The 19,377-nt window shown below is 35.9% G+C and overlaps 1 protein-coding gene across 1 annotated transcript; it reads left to right on the top strand.

Annotated features, from left to right (window-relative positions):
* Positions 1–646: 646 nt before the first annotated feature.
* Positions 647–18,112, top strand: LOC130933279 (ferredoxin-dependent glutamate synthase, chloroplastic-like). Its single transcript, XM_057862855.1, has 33 exons — positions 647–1,090; positions 2,476–2,788; positions 3,361–3,803; positions 3,881–4,012; positions 4,313–4,411; positions 5,750–5,820; positions 6,556–6,652; positions 7,222–7,314; positions 8,110–8,255; positions 8,671–8,830; positions 9,168–9,278; positions 9,385–9,600; positions 10,420–10,577; positions 10,933–11,062; positions 11,367–11,425; positions 11,565–11,670; positions 12,031–12,127; positions 12,214–12,329; positions 12,416–12,613; positions 12,757–12,867; positions 13,927–14,166; positions 14,249–14,347; positions 14,463–14,558; positions 14,654–14,851; positions 14,937–15,011; positions 15,154–15,282; positions 15,376–15,474; positions 15,978–16,120; positions 16,211–16,304; positions 16,530–16,768; positions 16,896–16,974; positions 17,322–17,405; positions 17,560–18,112. The coding sequence occupies exons 1-33, from the start codon at positions 806–808 to the stop codon at positions 17,725–17,727; spliced, it is 4,884 nt and encodes a 1,627-aa protein (XP_057718838.1). The 5' UTR covers positions 647–805; the 3' UTR covers positions 17,728–18,112.
* Positions 18,113–19,377: the final 1,265 nt, after the last annotated feature.

Raw genomic sequence — 19,377 nt, forward strand, 5'->3', positions numbered from 1 at the left:
TATGCCATAATATACCACGGAGTAAATTCGAGCACATCACATTCCTAGGAAAAAGAAAGAAAATATTTTCTAACCTAAACTCGCAGGTCTATTAAAACAAAAAATTCAAATATCTTCTTTTGTAATACAAGTAAGATTAACTCGTATTCTTACTGGAGAATATAGGAAGTTAATATTGTTTTTAAAAAAATAAAAAATTTAATCGTATTGAATACATAACATTTCTAATTTAATTTTACCAAGTAAGGCGTAGATTGGATATTTGGATGCACAGTAATTATCTCTGGTGATAAAAGACGACAACAATTAAATAAAAGGTGTGTGGTGCGTGAACCTGAGCCAGTTGGTTTCTCTCCAATTATACTGGAAAAGAAAAAGAAGGGAGCGACACAGGGTGAGGATCGTGGAGGCGCGAGGCAGGGTGACAAAACCCCGTGAGTGGGTAAGGGTCAACACAAAAACAAAAAAGCGAGTAAGAGTGGTGTGGTGAAGTGTGGTGGGTGCAGATTCATTCACAGTTCACACATCAAACCGCAACAACACACCCACACGTCACTCTCACCACATTACCAAACAAAAATCCAGAAAATAGAAAAAATAGAAAAGAAAAAGAAATAGTGAGCGAGTCATGAGCGAGTGGTGAATACTATCTGAGAGTTGCAGAGAACGCTTCCTAACCTCTCCCTCTTCTTCCTTTTATCCTCATTCTCACTCACACATTTCCATTTCTCCACAAACACACTCTTCTTCTCCTTCTTCTCTTTCACTCTCTCTACTGCGCTGTTAGTTTTTCGTTATTATTATTATGGCGCTGCACTCGGTGCCTTCTGTTTCTCAGCTGCACCGAGAGCGGTTACCTTCGTCGATCTTAGCTGCCGGAACCGACTCGCGTCTTCTACTCCAGTTCGCGACTCTCGGCTCCAACAAGTCAGCGCGTCGTCGCCGCCGCCTCTCTGCTTTTCCTTCTACACCGGCTGCGCCGCTACGTCGTCGTTCTGCTGTCAGAGCTGTTCTCGAACTCGACCGATGCAGCAGTGACAAGAGTAGCAGCGGAGTTCGCCATTCTCAACCTTCTGATGTCAAACCACAGGTCCGATTTCGGTGATCACTTCTTCAGGAGCACAGCAATTTTTCTTTCCTTTTTTTTTAGCTTTTATTGACTGGAGTAAACGCTCTCTCTCGAAATCGTTAGTGTTAGTTACTTAGTTACGTTAACGGCACAATGGAAAATTGATATACGTTATGATTACAAAACAGAACGGCTATCCAAACGAGGAAGAATTTTTTGTCAGTTAGGGGAGGGAGCGATGAGAGCAAACCAGAGACTGTAACTTCCCTGCAATGGCGAACAAAAATTGAAAGAAAATGCTGTCCGTACAGTCATAGCTAAAATTTGCTGGATGATGTAGTTGATGCAGTAGAAATTGTTGTTGCGATGCGGCAGAACATATTCCACAGTAACAACACTGTTGCTAGTATTGATGTGCTGCCACAGCACGTCGAATTTCCTTGATCTGATCTCGCTTGTGTTTAGGCAAGGGAGAGTGAGAGGGAGCCTTGTAGTAGGTGAGGCGACACAGTAGAACTTGACTACTAATTAGAGAGGTTTTGAAGGAAATTAAGTGAACATTCACATTCAAGCCTGCCAAATGGCTATTAGCATGGTTGGCTTTCATGTTTTCGCCCAAAAGCTTCAAAGAACTTATCATTGAAAAGAAATTTGCATCGTTGTCTCTGTTTTGTTCTGAGAGGATATTAGGAGAATAGCACCAGGAAATTAAAGTAGACCTCAAAACCTCATTGTTGAGCCAACTAAAATTCTAAAATGCACTTGCTAATAAAAGATAAGCACCTGTGTAAAGGAAACAACTGGAACATGAATGGTCGAGGAACTATGCTTTGGGGTCATGGCTACCCAGTAAAAAAGTTGGCAGTTAAGAGACAAGTAGAATTCTAGTTCCATCTAATGCCGAAGCTTTCTCTTTCAAGAAACTTATATAAGAGATAAACCCACAGTAAACTCACATTAAGCTTTATCAAAATCTAACCTGAGATCTAAAGAACACTCTCCCCCCCCCCCCCCCCCCCCCCCTTCTCTTCTTTTGATGTCTTTCACCTCATCATTAGCTATCAGATTATGTTGCCCTGAAATGGTGTTGGGAATGAAAAATTCAATCTAACTGAGAGGACCTTGAATAAGTTGGATATAACTTGTATTATAGAGAATGTTTCTTTTTGTATTTCAAATCTTAATTAGCAGTCTTGCATAAGAAGAAAGAAATATAGATTATAGATTGACAAATTCTCAATCGTGGGTACAGATGTATCCTTACTATTGCTGTAAATTTAAAGGGTTCGGACTATCATGGATAGTTGTTTCTCAATTTCTGGCACTTGGCAGGCTTGCCTTCTGTTCATTGTGGCATGTGCATTACATGACAATATGCTGAGGGATTCTAGTCAATTGTTGGCCAGGTTGCAAACTTGGAGGACATAATATCAGAAAGAGGAGCCTGTGGTGTTGGATTCATTGCCAATTTGGAAAATAAAGCATCACATGATATTGTAAAGGATGCTCTAAATGCTTTGGGCTGTATGGAACATCGTGGTGGCTGTGGGGCAGATAATGACTCTGGTGATGGATCAGGGCTGATGACTTCAATTCCATGGGATCTATTTGACAATTGGGCAGATAAGCAAGGGATTGCTTCCTTTGATAAGTTGCACACTGGTGTTGGAATGGTTTTCCTACCCAAAGAAGTTGAACTTCTGAATGAGGCCAAGAAAGGTAATAATAATGTTACTTTGGTGTCATCCATTGATGTCCTTTTTTGTTTTTTGGGCTTCACTAAGATTTGCGTGTATAACTACTTGTGAATACATTCGTGATACTTGTTGAATCTCTAATCAAGGGCAAGGGAGTCAGTCATTCTTTATTTCCTATACAGTTTTGTAGCTTTGCATACTTATCAGCAGTAATACACCAATCTTTGTAGATGTGCGGTATATAGAATCTGCTTAGATAAAACAATAATAACAATAGTAAAGAGGAGGGATGTGCGAAAAAACCTATGTAAGGTTATGTTGAATCTTTAAGGCTTGCGTCAAGATTCGATTGTTTTAGATAAGGCATCAAAGAGAAACTATTTGTTTAGATAAAATATGGAGCTCAATGTAATGTAATGTTAATTGTGTAATGTTAATATTTTTTCTTCATAAATATTCTTGTGCATAGCAATTGGTCAAAAATGATCTATTGCTTAACATTCTCTCAACTGTCTCAAACTGAATTTTGCACTGTAAATCAGCAATTTTAATATAGTGGTGTTCTGATTTGCATTTCTAAAAAATCTTCTGTAGTTATTGTAAATATTTTTCGGCAAGAAGGTCTTGAGGTGCTTGGGTGGAGGCCTGTCCCTGTAAATAGTTCTGTGGTAGGTTATTATGCGAAGGAGACCATGCCCAACATACAGCAGGTATTTGTTAAGATTGTGAAAGAAGAAAATGTTGATGACATTGAACGAGAACTGTACATCTGTCGGAAATTGATTGAAAAAGCAGTAAGCTCAGAAACTTGGGGAAGTGAGACTTATTTCTGTTCTTTATCCAATCAAACAATAGTTTACAAGGGGATGCTTCGCTCAGAAGTTCTTGGGTTATTTTATTCTGACCTTCAAAATGATCATTACAAGTCCCCCTTTGCCATTTATCATCGAAGATATAGTACAAATACCAGTCCCAGATGGCCACTTGCACAACCAATGCGGCTTCTTGGTCACAATGGAGAGATCAATACCATACAGGTTGAGTTTCATTGGCATGTTCTTTCCAAGAAATTTTAATTTATTTCAATGTATGAAATGACCAAATATTTGTGCAGGGGAATTTGAACTGGATGCAATCAAGAGAGACATCGTTAAAGTCGCCTGTATGGCGAGATCGTGAAAATGAAATTCGTCCATTTGGAAATCCAAAGGCATCAGACTCAGCAAATCTTGACAGTGCTGCAGAAGTATGTCAATAACTGACAAATTAAGTTATTAGTTATGTAAATTCCATGTGGCTGTCGCTCATGATATGTTTGCAGAGAAAAGGGGAGAGGGGTTTCTTTTGAGAAAGTACATAGGGAATGGTGAATGGGATCTTCTAGGCTACTCTTCTTTTGTCCTGTCCTTTTTTCCTCCTCTTGGATGATTCCTTATCCTCCTTTGTTTGTAACTGTTGTTTTTCGTTTATTCCTTTCTTTGTCAATTGAACACAAGAAACTATGGTCATTTTTATATCTTAATTTGAATGGTCTTCTATGGTTCAGTTATTAATAAGAAGTGGTCGCAGTCCTGAGGAAGCTATGATGATTCTTGTTCCAGAGGCTTACAAAAATCATCCAACACTGTCAATCAAATACCCTGAGGTAATGTGTCTTTTTCTTTAACAACTGACATTTTATCTTCAAGTGCTTGTGGTATCCACATTGCCGTTTTATGTTATAAATTCTCACTTTGTATGCTCTATCTGTCCTATCATTTGCATGTCATACTTGTGATTGTTTCTATTATTTCTCAAATTGTAACAAAACTTTGCTGAGAGATTCTTTGTTTATCCACAGTGGGGAACAACCCTGTTTGATTGGCACATTAAAAGATTGTGTTCCTTTTAACTAAAAAAAAAGTGGTTTTCACTAAAGAGAATAGTGGAATGGGATTGCTTGGGGGAATGGGGGGTGGATGACCTGGTGATAGGAACTCTCAGTGGAATGGAGGACTGATCCAAGTGTTTGGTATATATTTTGTGTTTACTTTTATTGAAGTCTCAATATAGCTATTAACTGGAGTGTTGTTGGTATAACTCATGAGTCAATCATAAAATCGGGGACAATGTGTCTGATGTGTGCATCTTTAGGGTAATGTTTCTTCTTTTAGCCTTTTGATAGAATTGTTCCGTATCAACATAGTGAAGTAGTTTGAAACTGTAACCATTTATGGAATGAAAGGCATTGATAGGCAATTGAAATATGGTTTTCTGACAACCAAATTCAACTTGATCTAAAGTTGAATTCATCCTTTTTCCCTGCTCACATATTTTGGGAAGATTACTAGTTTAAATAGATTTTACCCCTTGGTCTCCTTTAGTCATTTTATCTTTTTATTTTTTAATAAGAAAAGAAACGAAAGACCATATTATTCTTAGTTAAATCTAAATTTATAAATTTGAAAGGCACCTAGGTTTTGAAATGGTCATTCCTTTTTTGTGTTATCTCTTATCCATTCAGTTCTTTGTGATATTTCCATTATGTTTTGACAATAATAATTTACTTTTCTACTTCAGATTAAACAGAATATCTTGATTTTCCTCATGTTTATCAACATTTAGCTGGAACTAGCAAACTAGTTGAATGAAGATGATGAGTATAGGCTTGGACAATGAGTATGATTACAAAAGTCAAAGCAGTGTTAAATAGAATTTCTGCTGATGTAACATGAGCTTAAGTTACAAGTGGATGCTGAGAAAGGGGGGAAAAAGAAAAAGAAAAAAAAGAGTAAATAACTGAGTAGATTTTCTGGAGTGGCTGACTGGCTGTAAACCCCCACCCACTTTAAGATGAATGCTTTCAATACTCATTTTCCAAGCTTGATTCACAAAACTGCAATTTCTTGTCTGTTGCATCTTCTTGATTATTTCTAACAATCCTCGGAATCCATTCTCTTGAATTATGCATTAAAAGTCCCTTAATTCTGTCTTCACTTCCTAGGTGGTTGACTTCTATGACTACTACAAGGGTCAGATGGAAGCTTGGGATGGACCAGCCTTGCTTTTATTCAGGTAAAAAGGCTAAGGCCCAGTTTGGGTAAACAACTTAATTAAGTTACTTTTGAAAAAATAGCTTAAATAATAAATGATTATATTAAAAGTAGCTTATAAATAAGTTATTTTGTGTTTGGATTTTTAGTTCTAAAAATACTTATTTTATAGAAATGTGATAAAAAGTAGTAGTATTATGAGAGAAGTCATTTTTTTTTAACTTCTCTATAAGCTCCTAAATAGTTTCTTAGAAAGTTGCAATTTTGTTTTGAAAATTGCACCAAACATTAATACGATTACTTTTCATAAGTCAAAAACTCAGAAAAGTTACTTTTGAAGCTTCCCAAACGGGACCTAAATAATCCAGAACATGATTACCTTGTTAGTATCTTACTCCATCCTTATTTATGGGACCTGACTTTAAAGCAATTGAGAGTAGCATTATTCATTGAAGCTTAGTCATTTGACACTAAAAGTACAAGTGAGGAGGTTCTAGCTTAACCTTTGTTGGCTAGAGTAGGAATCTGAAGGGCTTGCTAGGAGGATAATAAATATAGGGGAAGTTTGTTTAAAGTATTTTTTTTTTGTGTTGCAATTTTATTTCATCCTGCAAATATTAGCTTTGTGCATTATTTAGACAATTTCCCAGTTAATTTGAATTTAATCTTTGTAAACTGTAAATAGTATGAATTAGTCTCCTCCCCCCTCCTTTTTTTTTCTTTCCTGATTGTCTGTTGGCCAATTGTTGTTGCACAGTGATGGAAAAACTGTTGGTGCATGTCTTGACCGTAATGGACTCCGACCTGCTCGGTATTGGCGAACATCAGACAATATGGTCTATGTGGCCTCTGAGGTGAATTCCCTAATTTCCATTCATTGGATTATATTTTTTATTGATGTTGTATGATCAGAGCTTCTGTATCTTGGGTACAGAAAAATAATTGATTATTATGTCCTTTTTATTTTTTTGCTTCTCAATATCATGATTTTGATTATTTGCTTAAACTCTGTTTATTAAATAAGTAACAAAAGTTATGTTAAACAAAGACTGATTTCACACATAAATGCAAAATAAAGGGTAGGATTACAAATATTGTATTTCTGATCATTTGTCTGTTCTTTCCCATGTATGTGGGTCTTGCTTTCCTTTCCTTGGATGGTTTCACTTGTAAATAACTTATTTTCCTTCAATGGTTTCACTTGTAATTAACTTATTTTCCTTCAATGGTTTTACTTGTAAATAACTTATTTCCCTTCAGAGTTTTTGTTCTTTTTAAAACACATTTTATGAAGTTGTTATCCTTAATACTTATATGCAGTAATGATAAGTAGTTCCACATGCATTGATTCTGGTTCATGACTTTCAATTATTGGATTCAAGACATCATTGAAGATTTTATGGCTTGTCTCATTCTCTTCTAGGTTGGTGTGGTACCGGTGGATGATTCGAAGGTTATCTTGAAAGGCCGATTAGGTCCAGGCATGATGATAACAGTTGATTTGAATGGTGGTCAGGTTTGCACTGAAACATTTTCTTGTTTTTGGGATAATTGAAATAAGCATATTTCTTCTAGTGGCTGTAACCACATTGCTTTGCTCTTTCCTTTTTCCCCTTTTTTATTGTTGCTGAAATTATGTAACTTACTTTACAAGAAGAGTCAGAGAATAGTTAAAAAAAGCTCAACATGGTTAAGAGTTATATAATATGATTGGAGAGTATAAATAATCCTGTTGGAAACATATGAGAGTTTTGGAATTCACCATTCTGTCATATTAGGTTCTTATTTGTCAACATTCACCAGTCCCAAAACTAAAGCTGTTAGGTGAACTAACATAGTTATTAAATAGGTTCTATATCTAACAAGTCACCACACTGGTGAGCCCTTTGAGCTAGACGTGTACATACCATGTGTGAAAAAATTAACTATTTTACACAGAAAAGTGGGTTCAATTAGGATTGGACTTGGAAGTTGAGGATATAATACTAATACCATATCCATAACCATATCTTTCAAACTCTTAGGCTGTTAAGTGAAGCCTCATCAGTAGTTTTTATATTTAACATGTATCATAAAATGTGTTTGATTAACTAATAAGCAATTCATGTCACTTGGTGTTTCCTTGTAACAATATGTGGTGGCAGTTAAGATACGATTGATTCTATTGTTAAAATTGTGGTTGCTGATGCAAGAGTGCCTACATGTTTGTTTTTTCTCTACTCACCTTCCATTTTCAATAAATGCCTATCAAAAGCAACAATGTATAATATCCTGCGTGATTATTTTACATACCAAATACTTTATACGGCAGGTGTATGAGAATACAGAGGTTAAAAAGCGAGTAGCCTTATCAAACCCATACGGGAACTGGATTAAGGAAAATATGCGGCCTTTGAAGCCTGTGAACTTCCTTTCAGCAGCTATGATGGACAATGATGCAATATTAAGACACCAACAGTGAGAGTTTTATGTAGCTTTTTCCTAAAATATTTATCCTTGATGATGGAAGTTGTTTCAAAGTGGTGTTGTGATAAATCATAAATTATTGTTTTACATGCTGCTATCACTGTATTTAGAGCTTTATTTGCTAGCTTGATTTTTATGAGGATTAGGAATACTGGTTTAAGATGAATTTTTGCAATTGTAAAAGATGAAATGTTTTCTTTTTTGGGGGTAAAATATTGTTCTCTATGAAGTGGGGAAAGTACCTTCATGTGTATAGTGTCTCCTGCTTTAACAAATATCTTGTAACCATATCTAAACTATAAGTTAATGTTCTATATCTTGTTGTTCAGTTATATTTTTCTTTGATTGCAGCATACAATATAACATCTTGTGTAGTTCTTACTAAACCTCTGTTTGGTGGGAGCAGGGCATTTGGGTACTCTAGTGAAGATGTCCAGATGGTGATCGAATCCATGGCTGCTCAAGGAAAGGAGCCCACATTTTGCATGGGAGATGATATTCCATTGGCTGCATTGTCTCAGAAGCCTCACATGCTTTTTGATTATTTTAAGCAACGGTTTGCACAGGTCAGCTAAGTTTCTTTCTGATAACTTGTTCAAAATGTAACCTATTTGTTACCTGTGACTTAATTTTGCTATCATAGTATCAACTGCCAAGTCACTCCTATAATTATGTCTGTGACCATGTTTTACATATCGTGCGATGTCATGGCATAATTGACTGTGCTGTTTGCCTTGGTAATTACTGTATGTCACTTTTTAGATTCTATATATCTGTCTGTTGTCTTTATCTTATATGGTTTATTTCATTGTTAAATATGACATATCTTTTTATGAATATTCTAAATTTATTTCTGTCTTCTACCACCTGTTTTATACTTTTATTATATATTCTGGAGTACAGGTTACAAATCCTGCTATTGATCCACTTCGAGAAGGATTGGTTATGTCTCTTGAAGTCAATATAGGGAAGCGAGGGAATATTTTGGAAGTTGGACCACAGAATGCTTCTCAGGTATCTTAACATACCTTTGATAATTTTTTTTGTTCTTTTCTCTAGTAACTTCTATGATTCTGTTGCTCTTTGTTGTCCACAAGCTTGATTGTATTATCTGGAGCAGGTTACATTGTCTAGCCCTGTACTGAATGAAGGAGATCTTGAGCTGTTACAAAAAGATGCCCACTTAAAACCACATATATTGCCCGTATTTTTTGATATAAGTAAGGGGATTGATGGTTCCGTGGAGAAAGCATTAAATAAGCTTTGTGAAGCTGCAGATGAAGCTGTTAGAAATGGTTCCCAGTTGCTAATTCTTTCAGACCGCTCAGATTCACTGGTAAAGACCATCTAATAGTGTTTTTATGCTTCTACCTAATTGGATATATCAATATCATAGTGCTTAAGGATGGATTGAAGTGATGATTTGAGTCATTTTTTTATTAGATAATCCTTAAATGCAATACACTTTTGTCTGCATCAATAATAGATAGTCCTCATTTCTTAGTGTTTGGAGACTTTGTCTGCTTCTGGTTACAATACTATCAGTTGGTTGTCTTTTTAGAAGTCTTAATTTAATTTTCAATTTTATAGAAGTGTATTGTCTAAGAAGCACTCTGGAGATCTTAATTGTGATGGTATAAATAGGCTCAAGCCAATAATTTCTGTAACTACTTGTTTTACCAAAGACACTCCTGGAAAGATAACCATGTGCTGAACTTAAGACTGGTTGGAAGTAAATCTAGTGACACATATCTTCCTGTAAAAATTTGAGAATTTCTCTCCAACAAAAGACACCATATGGAGAAAATGAAGTACAGTGCCCCAACTTCTGCTTTTATACTTTGGCCAAAACCTGAGAGATTAATCACAGGAAAATATTTCAAGTGATCTCCCTTTTCTGTAACTCCCCTCTGCTTAAAAAGTTGAACAGTAATTTGACTTTGGAAAATGAAGTTTTACTTGAGACGATGAAGGGAACTGAATATTATATTATGGTATCAATAAATACATTATTTCTAAATTTTGCATTTATAATAACAGTGAAGAATTTTTGTGAATAGCTATCAATAATTGTCAATGATCCTTTTTTTAATCTTTTTTTCCTGTCTAATTTGTCATGATGCATTCCCCCTCTTTTGTCTTTGTTTAACCCCAGGAACCAACACATCCTGCAATTCCAATACTTCTTGCTGTTGGGACAGTTCATCAGCATCTAATCCAAAATGGCCTGCGGATGTCAGCTTCAATTGTAGCAGACACTGCTCAGTGCTTTAGCACTCATCAGTTTGCGTGCTTAATAGGATATGGTGCAAGGTTGTTTACTGTCTCCACTGAAGCTTTTTGATGATTTTTAAGTCTCCTGTTTCCATATTGTTTTTTTTTTATCTTAAATTGGACTAGTGTTCTATTATCTATTTTTCATTTTTTGTCTTATCTTATTAGTTTGCCAATTATAACACAGTTGTATTCTCACCCTTGTCAAGAAGCCAATTCTCATTTAAACTGGAACAAAACTGAGTTTTTGGTTTTCCCATGAACCACTTTTTGCTGGTGTGACTATAGATAGGTCCACCTTGCGTGAGTTGTTGGGAGCAGTGGAAACTGTGAACCATTTCGCTTGCCTCTATCTTATTGAGCACTTCATGATGTTTCTAATTTCATTTTTTAGTGCTGTCTGTCCATACTTGGCATTGGAGACATGTCGACAGTGGCGTTTGAGTAACAAAACTGTAAACCTGATGAGGAATGGAAAGATGCCTACTGTCTCAATTGAGCAGGCCCAGAACAATTACACCAAGGTTAGTGATCATCTTCAAACTGAAAGACTACTTAAGATATGATGTGGGTTGATACAACATTGTCCTAATACACTTATATATACCAATAATCTAGGTCAAGTATAGTACCAACTGTCATTAGCCAGTCAAGGCTGCTAACATAATGAGTCTCAAAAAACAAGAATATCAAAATTCTAACCTTGATGTTTAAGAGAAGAAATTTTGTTCTGCTTCATGGTGACATTTCCTTCTTTCTGTTAATTATTTCTTAATAAAAGAATGTGATCTCTCATAGCAAATTATCTTGCATTTGTATGAATTTTAGGCTGTAAAAGCGGGTCTTCTTAAAATCCTTTCCAAAATGGGGATCTCATTGCTTTCAAGGTATGTGATTTATGTTAAAGGGCTGAAGGGTCAAAAGAAAATAGTATTTTCTTGTGTTTTGATTCTTTTCCTTCCTTAAGGATGTCATGCTTATGCTTTTTGTGACAAGTCAATTTGTTAATTACTTCCATGTATGCAGTTACTGCGGTGCACAGATTTTTGAAATCTATGGATTAGGAAAGGAAGTTGTCGATCTTGCATTCAGAGGAAGTATGTCAAAAATTGGGGGATTAACTTTTGACGAGGTCAGGAAGAATACAGAACTGTATCTTATGAATAAAATGCATATCATGCTTGTAAATATTTATTTGCAGATTTAACAACTATTACATTGAGCATTACATGCTAACGTGGTTTACTAATCCTGTACATTAGAAAATTACACTCCCATCTTTGAGCAAAAAAGAAATTTTCAATACCAACATTAGGTGAAATTATACATATTTCTGCTGCATAAATAGTGTCAATTGTATTCTTCTACAGGGTATTAATTCATCCTGTTGCATATGTGCTAAATTTACATTATTACATATATCACTCATATCATAATGAGACATTCCTCTCTCTCTCTATCTCTCTCTCTCTCTCTCTCTCTCTTGGTGCAGTTAGCGAGAGAGACTTTGTCTTTCTGGGTGAAGGCATTTTCTGAAGATACGGCCAAAAGATTGGAAAATTTTGGATTTATTCAGTTCAGACCGGGAGGTATGCTTTACTGATCAATGAAATTGTATTTAAGTGATTATTTTGGATACATAAAAAATGACTGACTATGATATATATTTTTGAAGGGGAGTATCATGCAAATAACCCAGAGATGTCAAAGTTGCTCCACAAAGCTGTTCGTCAAAAAAGTCAAAGTGCCTTTTCAGTTTATCAGCAGCATTTGGCTAACCGACCTGTGAATGTGAGTCCTAAAGATCCTAGTTTCTGCCTTTATCTTGCATTTTTATTACCCAAAATGTTATTTGAGATCTCTGTTTTTTATTGCAGGTTCTTCGTGATCTTCTTGAGTTCAAAAGTGATCGTGCTCCAATACCTGTAGGTAAGGTTGAACCTGCTTCAGCTATTGTGCAACGGTTCTGCACTGGTGGGATGTCTCTTGGAGCTATTTCAAGAGAAACTCATGAAGCAATTGCAATTGCAATGAACAGATTAGGTGGAAAATCAAATTCAGGGGAAGGTGGTGAGGTAATACAATTTGCTTCCAATAAAACCAGTTTTATATATATGGATTCATATGGAATATAAAGAAACTAAATTTTCTTTTGTTTACGTCCATAAAATCTTATTGACTTGCACTACAATTTGATATTTCCATATATTGCATTCAGGATCCTATTCGCTGGAAACCACTTACAGATGTTGTCGATGGTTACTCTCCAACTCTTCCACATCTTAAAGGTCTTCAGAATGGGGATACTGCTACCAGTGCTATCAAGCAGGTCATTGTTCTGAAAATTTTCAAAAAAATGCCTTCATTAACTATGTCAATTGAGGACATAAAGTAAAGTGCTATTTATTTTGGATGTCAGAAAATTCTTCGGATAGATTATTTTGATCCATAGGCTGTTTTCTATCTTTGGTCAGAATACCTATTAACCATAAACAATTTATAAAATACTGAAAGTTTAGATCTTCCCAAGAACGTTTGGATTAAATGGACCAAATTAAAAACCGTGATCTGATTTGCTCAGATGGTGCCTTGCAATTTTGAGTGTAATTTGTTGGTCATGAGGTAGTGCAAACTTTGCCGTGTAGGCAACCTAACCTAACGCAAGCATCATTGGATAATTCCACAGCTTGAATATGTGATCTTGAGGTCACACGACTCAATCTGAGTTTCTCTAGGCTCCCCTTCTTCAAAAGAAAACTCAAAACGAAACTATAACTATAACTAATTGCTCCTCTTTCTGCCATCCATACTTACCAGATCCTAGAATTAAAAAAATAAAATTGTTACTTGTGGATATTAGCCTCCAGGGAGAAAAATGCAAGAAAAGGAAAATATCATCACAATAAGAGGGTAGTCTTCTCTTCTCCACTGTAAAACTTAAGCAATTGTTTCAATATCCTTCGGAGATGAGAAGGTAAATGTTTCAAACTTAAGAATCGCAAATAATTTTGGGTTATTCTAGAAGGACTAGACATTCTGATGCTACCAACACGTGATGACCTTCCTGTGGCATTATATCATAAGAGTCCAGATGCTTGAAGGAACCTTTACTGACATAATATTTTAGTTGGTTGTAGGTCATATGGGACATAAATCATGATCTTAGAAGTGTGATATATCATTGATATACTAAATAAATATTCATTCTGCTCTAAATTCGTGTCCCTAGTTAGTTTTTAGTTCAAGAGTGCAAGTTTAATTTCCATAACCGGCAATCATCTTGGTGTAGGATGTATATAATCTTAACATTGGTCAGCTAACAATTCTATTTGTCCAGACATTGTGACAGGGAGTAGTTATATGCTAAAATATATTGCATTCTCTTCAGGTTGCTTCAGGAAGGTTTGGTGTTACCCCAACATTCTTGGCAAATGCTGATCAATTAGAAATCAAGATTGCCCAAGGTGCAAAGCCTGGGGAAGGTGGACAATTGCCCGGTAAAAAAGTTAGCATGTATATTGCTAGGTTGAGAAATTCCAAACCAGGGGTTCCGCTTATCTCTCCACCTCCTCATCATGACATTTATTCTATTGAGGACCTTGCTCAGTTGATCTTTGATCTTCATCAGGTAACTCCTGTGTGTGTTTTATTTACTTGCTAAAATCATGTATTTCTTGAGCACAAATTTCCTTCATAATTTGGGTGAACAGGTGAATCCTAAGGCCAAGGTTTCTGTAAAACTGGTGGCGGAAGCTGGAATTGGTACTGTTGCATCTGGGGTCGCCAAGGGCAATGCCGATATTATCCAGGTATCTACTGTGACCTTTCATTTATAAATTTATGATCCACATCAACACACATTCTTATATATTTATTTGTCATTCTTTGTGGAGTATAGTGTATGATGATGTGATTGACTTGCAGATTTCAGGGCATGATGGTGGAACAGGAGCAAGCCCTATAAGTTCCATCAAGCATGCTGGCGGTCCTTGGGAACTTGGTCTTACAGAATCTCACCAGGTTACAATTGAATCATGGAACTGTGTAATATCAATTTGTGATTCTCTATTATTGGAAGTTATGAAATGTTTTCTTGTGGACTGCTCTATTTTCAGACACTCATTGAAAATGGACTCAGGGAAAGGGTAATTCTCAGAGTTGATGGAGGATTTCGAAGTGGAGTTGATGTCATGATGGCAGCAGTAATGGGTGCTGATGAATATGGATTTGGTTCAGTGGCAATGATTGCTACTGGTTGTGTTATGGCCCGTATTTGCCACACCAATAATTGTCCAGTTGGTGTTGCCAGTCAGGTTTTGAAAATTATGTGATTATACGTTTTACGGTATGTTTACTCTTCGCTTTTATCTCATGAGACTTCTACTCATTACATTTCAGAGGGAAGAGTTGCGTGCACGCTTTCCTGGTGTTCCTGGTGATCTTGTCAACTACTTTTTGTATGTTGCTGAGGAGGTACTTGTGGTTGCTGTTGATACTTCCATATTCTTCTTAATGTCACTTTGTTGTTACTGATTATAATTTCATGCGCCATTGAAGTTTGGATGAAGTGGTGTTTTCCTCTTCTTGGTTCTGATAAATGTTACTATTTGGCCAGGTAAGAGGCATATTGGCACAGCTTGGGTATGAGAAATTAGATGATGTAATTGGCCGGACAGAGTTGTTGCAACCAAGAGACATATCTCTAGTGAAAACTCAACATCTAGACCTAAATTATCTCCTCTCTGTATGTACTGCCACTTTTTTCCTTTCTTTGCTTTTATCAGTTAAATAAATAGCTGCTTCTCTATCTTGTGTGTAATGGATTGTTTATTTTCAGTGTGTGGGGTTGCCTAAATGGAGCAGTACAACAATTAGGAATCAGGAGGCTCATACTAATGGCCCTGTTCTGGATGATGTCTTGCTAGCTGATCCAGAGGTAAAAGTATAAACACTTATCGTTATAGGTGTTGGTAATGAAAATATTCTATTTTGATGGTGAGAAAAAAAATTGTATATTGTATACCTAGTTCTAATTTATTTTTCAGTTAATATTCAACAAGAGAGTGGGTACATTGTGGACCATGGGGTTAGGAGAATTTTTGTGAATTTTTTTTAAGACAATATTTATGCTTTATATCTTGCCTCTTTCTTCGGATGTTGATTTCATTGTTCTTAATTCCTTAACTCTTGTAAAATGTTTATATATATTTGAGAGAAAAAAAAACATTTCAATTATTTGTCTATCCTAATAAATAATTCAATTTGTTAAAAAAATGTTTAATTAGATGCAATATTATGAGCATGAAGTGTTGAACTGAAAAAAATAGAAAATAAAATACAAAAATCCTAATTCACTTTCCTTACAAATTTTTCAATGACTTGTGGAATGAGATGGGAAATGTTGTAGACGAGTCTTCTGTAACAATGTCTTGTGTGCAGATTGCAGATGCCATAAAAAATGAGAAAGTAGTTAGTAAGACCATAAACATATACAACGTTGATCGTGCTGTTTGTGGGCGGTTAGCTGGTAGCATTGCAAAGAAGTATGGTGACACTGGTTTTGCTGGACAACTGAATATAACGTAAGATTTCTTGTTTGGAGCTTGGTATCTAATATCTTAAATCTGGACATATTTAAAGCAAAGTTCAATCTTTTATCTCCATGCTGCCAGATTTACTGGAAGTGCCGGACAGTCATTTGGGTGCTTTTTGACACCCGGAATGAACATTCGCCTGATAGGAGAGGCTAATGATTATGTGGGGAAGGTATCATTTTTATTCTCTTCTGTCCTTGGATTGGATGATATTATTTATGCGAAATATAACTAATTTGGGAATATGAAGTTATCCTGGTTTAATGCACCCATTCATCATTGTAGTGAGCGAAATGGATGCTTGTGTTATAGACTTATAGTAGCTATGCTGAACATTTTTGTTAGATACTCAACTTTTAGCATATCGTGTCCTGATATTTTTAGCTGCTGTTGCCAGGGCATGGCTGGAGGGGAGTTGGTTGTCACTCCAGTTGAAAAGACAGGGTTTCAACCCGAAGACGCAGCTATTGTGGGGAACACTTGCTTGTATGGGGCCACAGGTGGACAGGTCTTTGTTAAAGGGAAGGCTGGGGAGAGATTTGCTGTGAGAAACTCACTTGCTGAAGCTGTGGTTGAAGGCACAGGAGATCATTGCTGCGAGTACATGACCGGTGGCTGTGTTGTTGTCCTCGGAAAGTGAGTAACATTTCCATATTGAAGTTGTACCATTCTTCCCCTCATTCTCAGCCCTGTATTCTCTGTAGTTCAAATTGAAGGAATTGAACTAAAATTAAACTGAATCTTCACATGTTTATCTTGACAGAGTGGGGAGAAATGTAGCTGCTGGAATGACTGGAGGGTTGGCTTACATTCTTGATGAGGACGATACTCTTATACCCAAGGTTTGTGCCTGTGGCCTGTCTAAAGATAAAATCAATTGTTTCTCCACACATTTACAAAAGATATAACGCACTTCCAACTTATTCTGCCAATTCAGATGTTGAATTTCAATTGTGCTCATCCCATTCTATCTTGATACCATTTTCTATTTTTATCACACAAGTGCATGCATGGACTGTTTATATTCCCTTTTCTTGTTTTATGGATTTTGATTCCCTCACTTCCCCAGACATAAGAAATGGATAATTTGGTTTAAATCTTTGTGGTCTGGGAGCATTTTCTACATTTTGAGTAAAAACATCATTTCTATTTTACTTTTCTGGATGCTTATATCGTGTACTATTTACAGGTAAATAAAGAAATTGTGAAAATCCAGAGAGTCTCAGCACCTGTGGGGCAGATGCAGCTGAAAACTCTAATTGAAGCCCATGTTGTAAGCCCCTTCTTTACATGCACGATAACTTTTACACATTGCATGTGCAACCCTCACATAGGCAAAAATTTTATGCAGATATTTTATCCATTTTATATTATTTGATTATCATAATATGCACAAATGAAATTTTTTAAACCTCTTGTTTGTGAAGGAAAAAACTGGTAGCAACAAAGGTGCAGTTATTCTGAAGGACTGGGACAAGTATTTACCACTATTTTGGCAATTGGTTCCACCTAGCGAAGAAGACACCCCTGAGGCCAATCCCAAGTACGAAACATCTTCTGCAGAGCAGGTCACCACTTCTTTGCAGTCTGCGTAGATTATCAACGATGTATGCAATGCTTACATCGATTTACACGGGACTGTGGAGCCGCTGCAATGGCATCCCTGCTTTGTACAGAAGTCGAAGAGGCTATCACTCAGACTGGAAAATGGTGACAAAATACGACATAAATCATTCCTTGGAACCAAGTGGCTGCATTTCATTCTCAACATATTTGCATTGAGGCCACCCCCATATGAATCAATATGAAGCGTCGGCCTTAACCTACTTCAGCGCTTTTGTATAGGCATTTGCAAGAAAGAAAATTGTAAATAAAATGCAGCTGTTTCGAATCTGATTGGGACTTTTTGTGAGTGGTAACAATAAATTAGTTGGGGCTGTTATCATCTGATCAAATGAAAAATTATTATTTTAGCGTGAATTATTGAAACGCGTCCATATTCACGTAGTTGTGAACTTCTGATTATTTCTGCACGCTATATTGTTATACTCTGCATTACACCCCCATCTTTTTAATTAGGTTTGACATGGATTATCCTACTAGGTTAGGACAGGCCTTCAGTGTTTACAAAACTGATACTTACTAGTCACCCACTAAAATGCTACTTAAGTAATAAGTCCGTAGCAAATATCACATTCTATTGCATTACTTACACGAGGCGTGTAATTAGCTTTCCTGAACAGTAGCACTGTAAATGTTTCTTCAAATGTGTTGTAAATTTCAATTTATGATGTGATTAAAAGAGATTTACGTATAAATAATTCTATTATAGATATAATATATGATAGGATTTATTGTTGTTGTCTGATTTATATAGCCGATTCTATTTAGTGTGATAAGAAATTGTTTAGTGACAAATTTTGGTGCCTCTTAAAATGCTATATCCGGATTGGAAACTTGACTGAGGCTAAATAGTGGATGCAAATTCTTAAATATTGCATGCCTGAGTGTGTAGTATGTTTAAGTTTGTGATATTGTAACGTATAGGATTGAGGACGGTTTAATCTAAAACAAAAAGTCGTTGTAAATTTCAAGAGACGCTTATCAACCATAGTTTAGTCCACTTAGCTTTAAGAAAGTATAATTCAAAGCAACTAAAAGAGCATTTCTCAAAATCTCGTAAAATTAAAAGTCTGTATCACAGAGCCAAAAATAAACAAATAAAAGTCTCTATCCTTATACCCTGATTTTTTTGTTATACTAAAAACAGTATTAAATATCAAGAGGCACGATTAATATTTAATAGTGTGATGGTGGTCCTGTTGGAATGATTTGGAAAGAAAGAATAAGTGGTCCATGTGACAAAATAAATGTGGCATCCTGATGGCTCAGGTGCACATTCTATATTTGCCTAAATGGTTATTTATGATGTGTGAATTGAACCTTTTTTGTTTCTACATTGCAGTACAATTTTGGTGTCCGAAAGTCATCATCGTTTAGGCGCTCATCAGAATATCATAAATTGGAGTTGGTACCATTCGTTCATTGATCTACAAACATTCAAATCATTTTAGTTTTATTATGAATAGACTAACTGATGAAGAGCACGAGTCACATTTACATTTTAATGCTGACATGGAGTAGCGCGCTATATGAATAATGATGTGCTGACACGTAAATCTTCAAAGTAATATTATTGAAATTTCTGATTCATTATCCGTATTAATGTATCCCACTCCACGTTT

Source organism: Arachis stenosperma, chromosome 6, assembly GCF_014773155.1.
Source record: "Arachis stenosperma cultivar V10309 chromosome 6, arast.V10309.gnm1.PFL2, whole genome shotgun sequence".
NCBI lineage: Eukaryota > Viridiplantae > Streptophyta > Magnoliopsida > Fabales > Fabaceae > Arachis > Arachis stenosperma.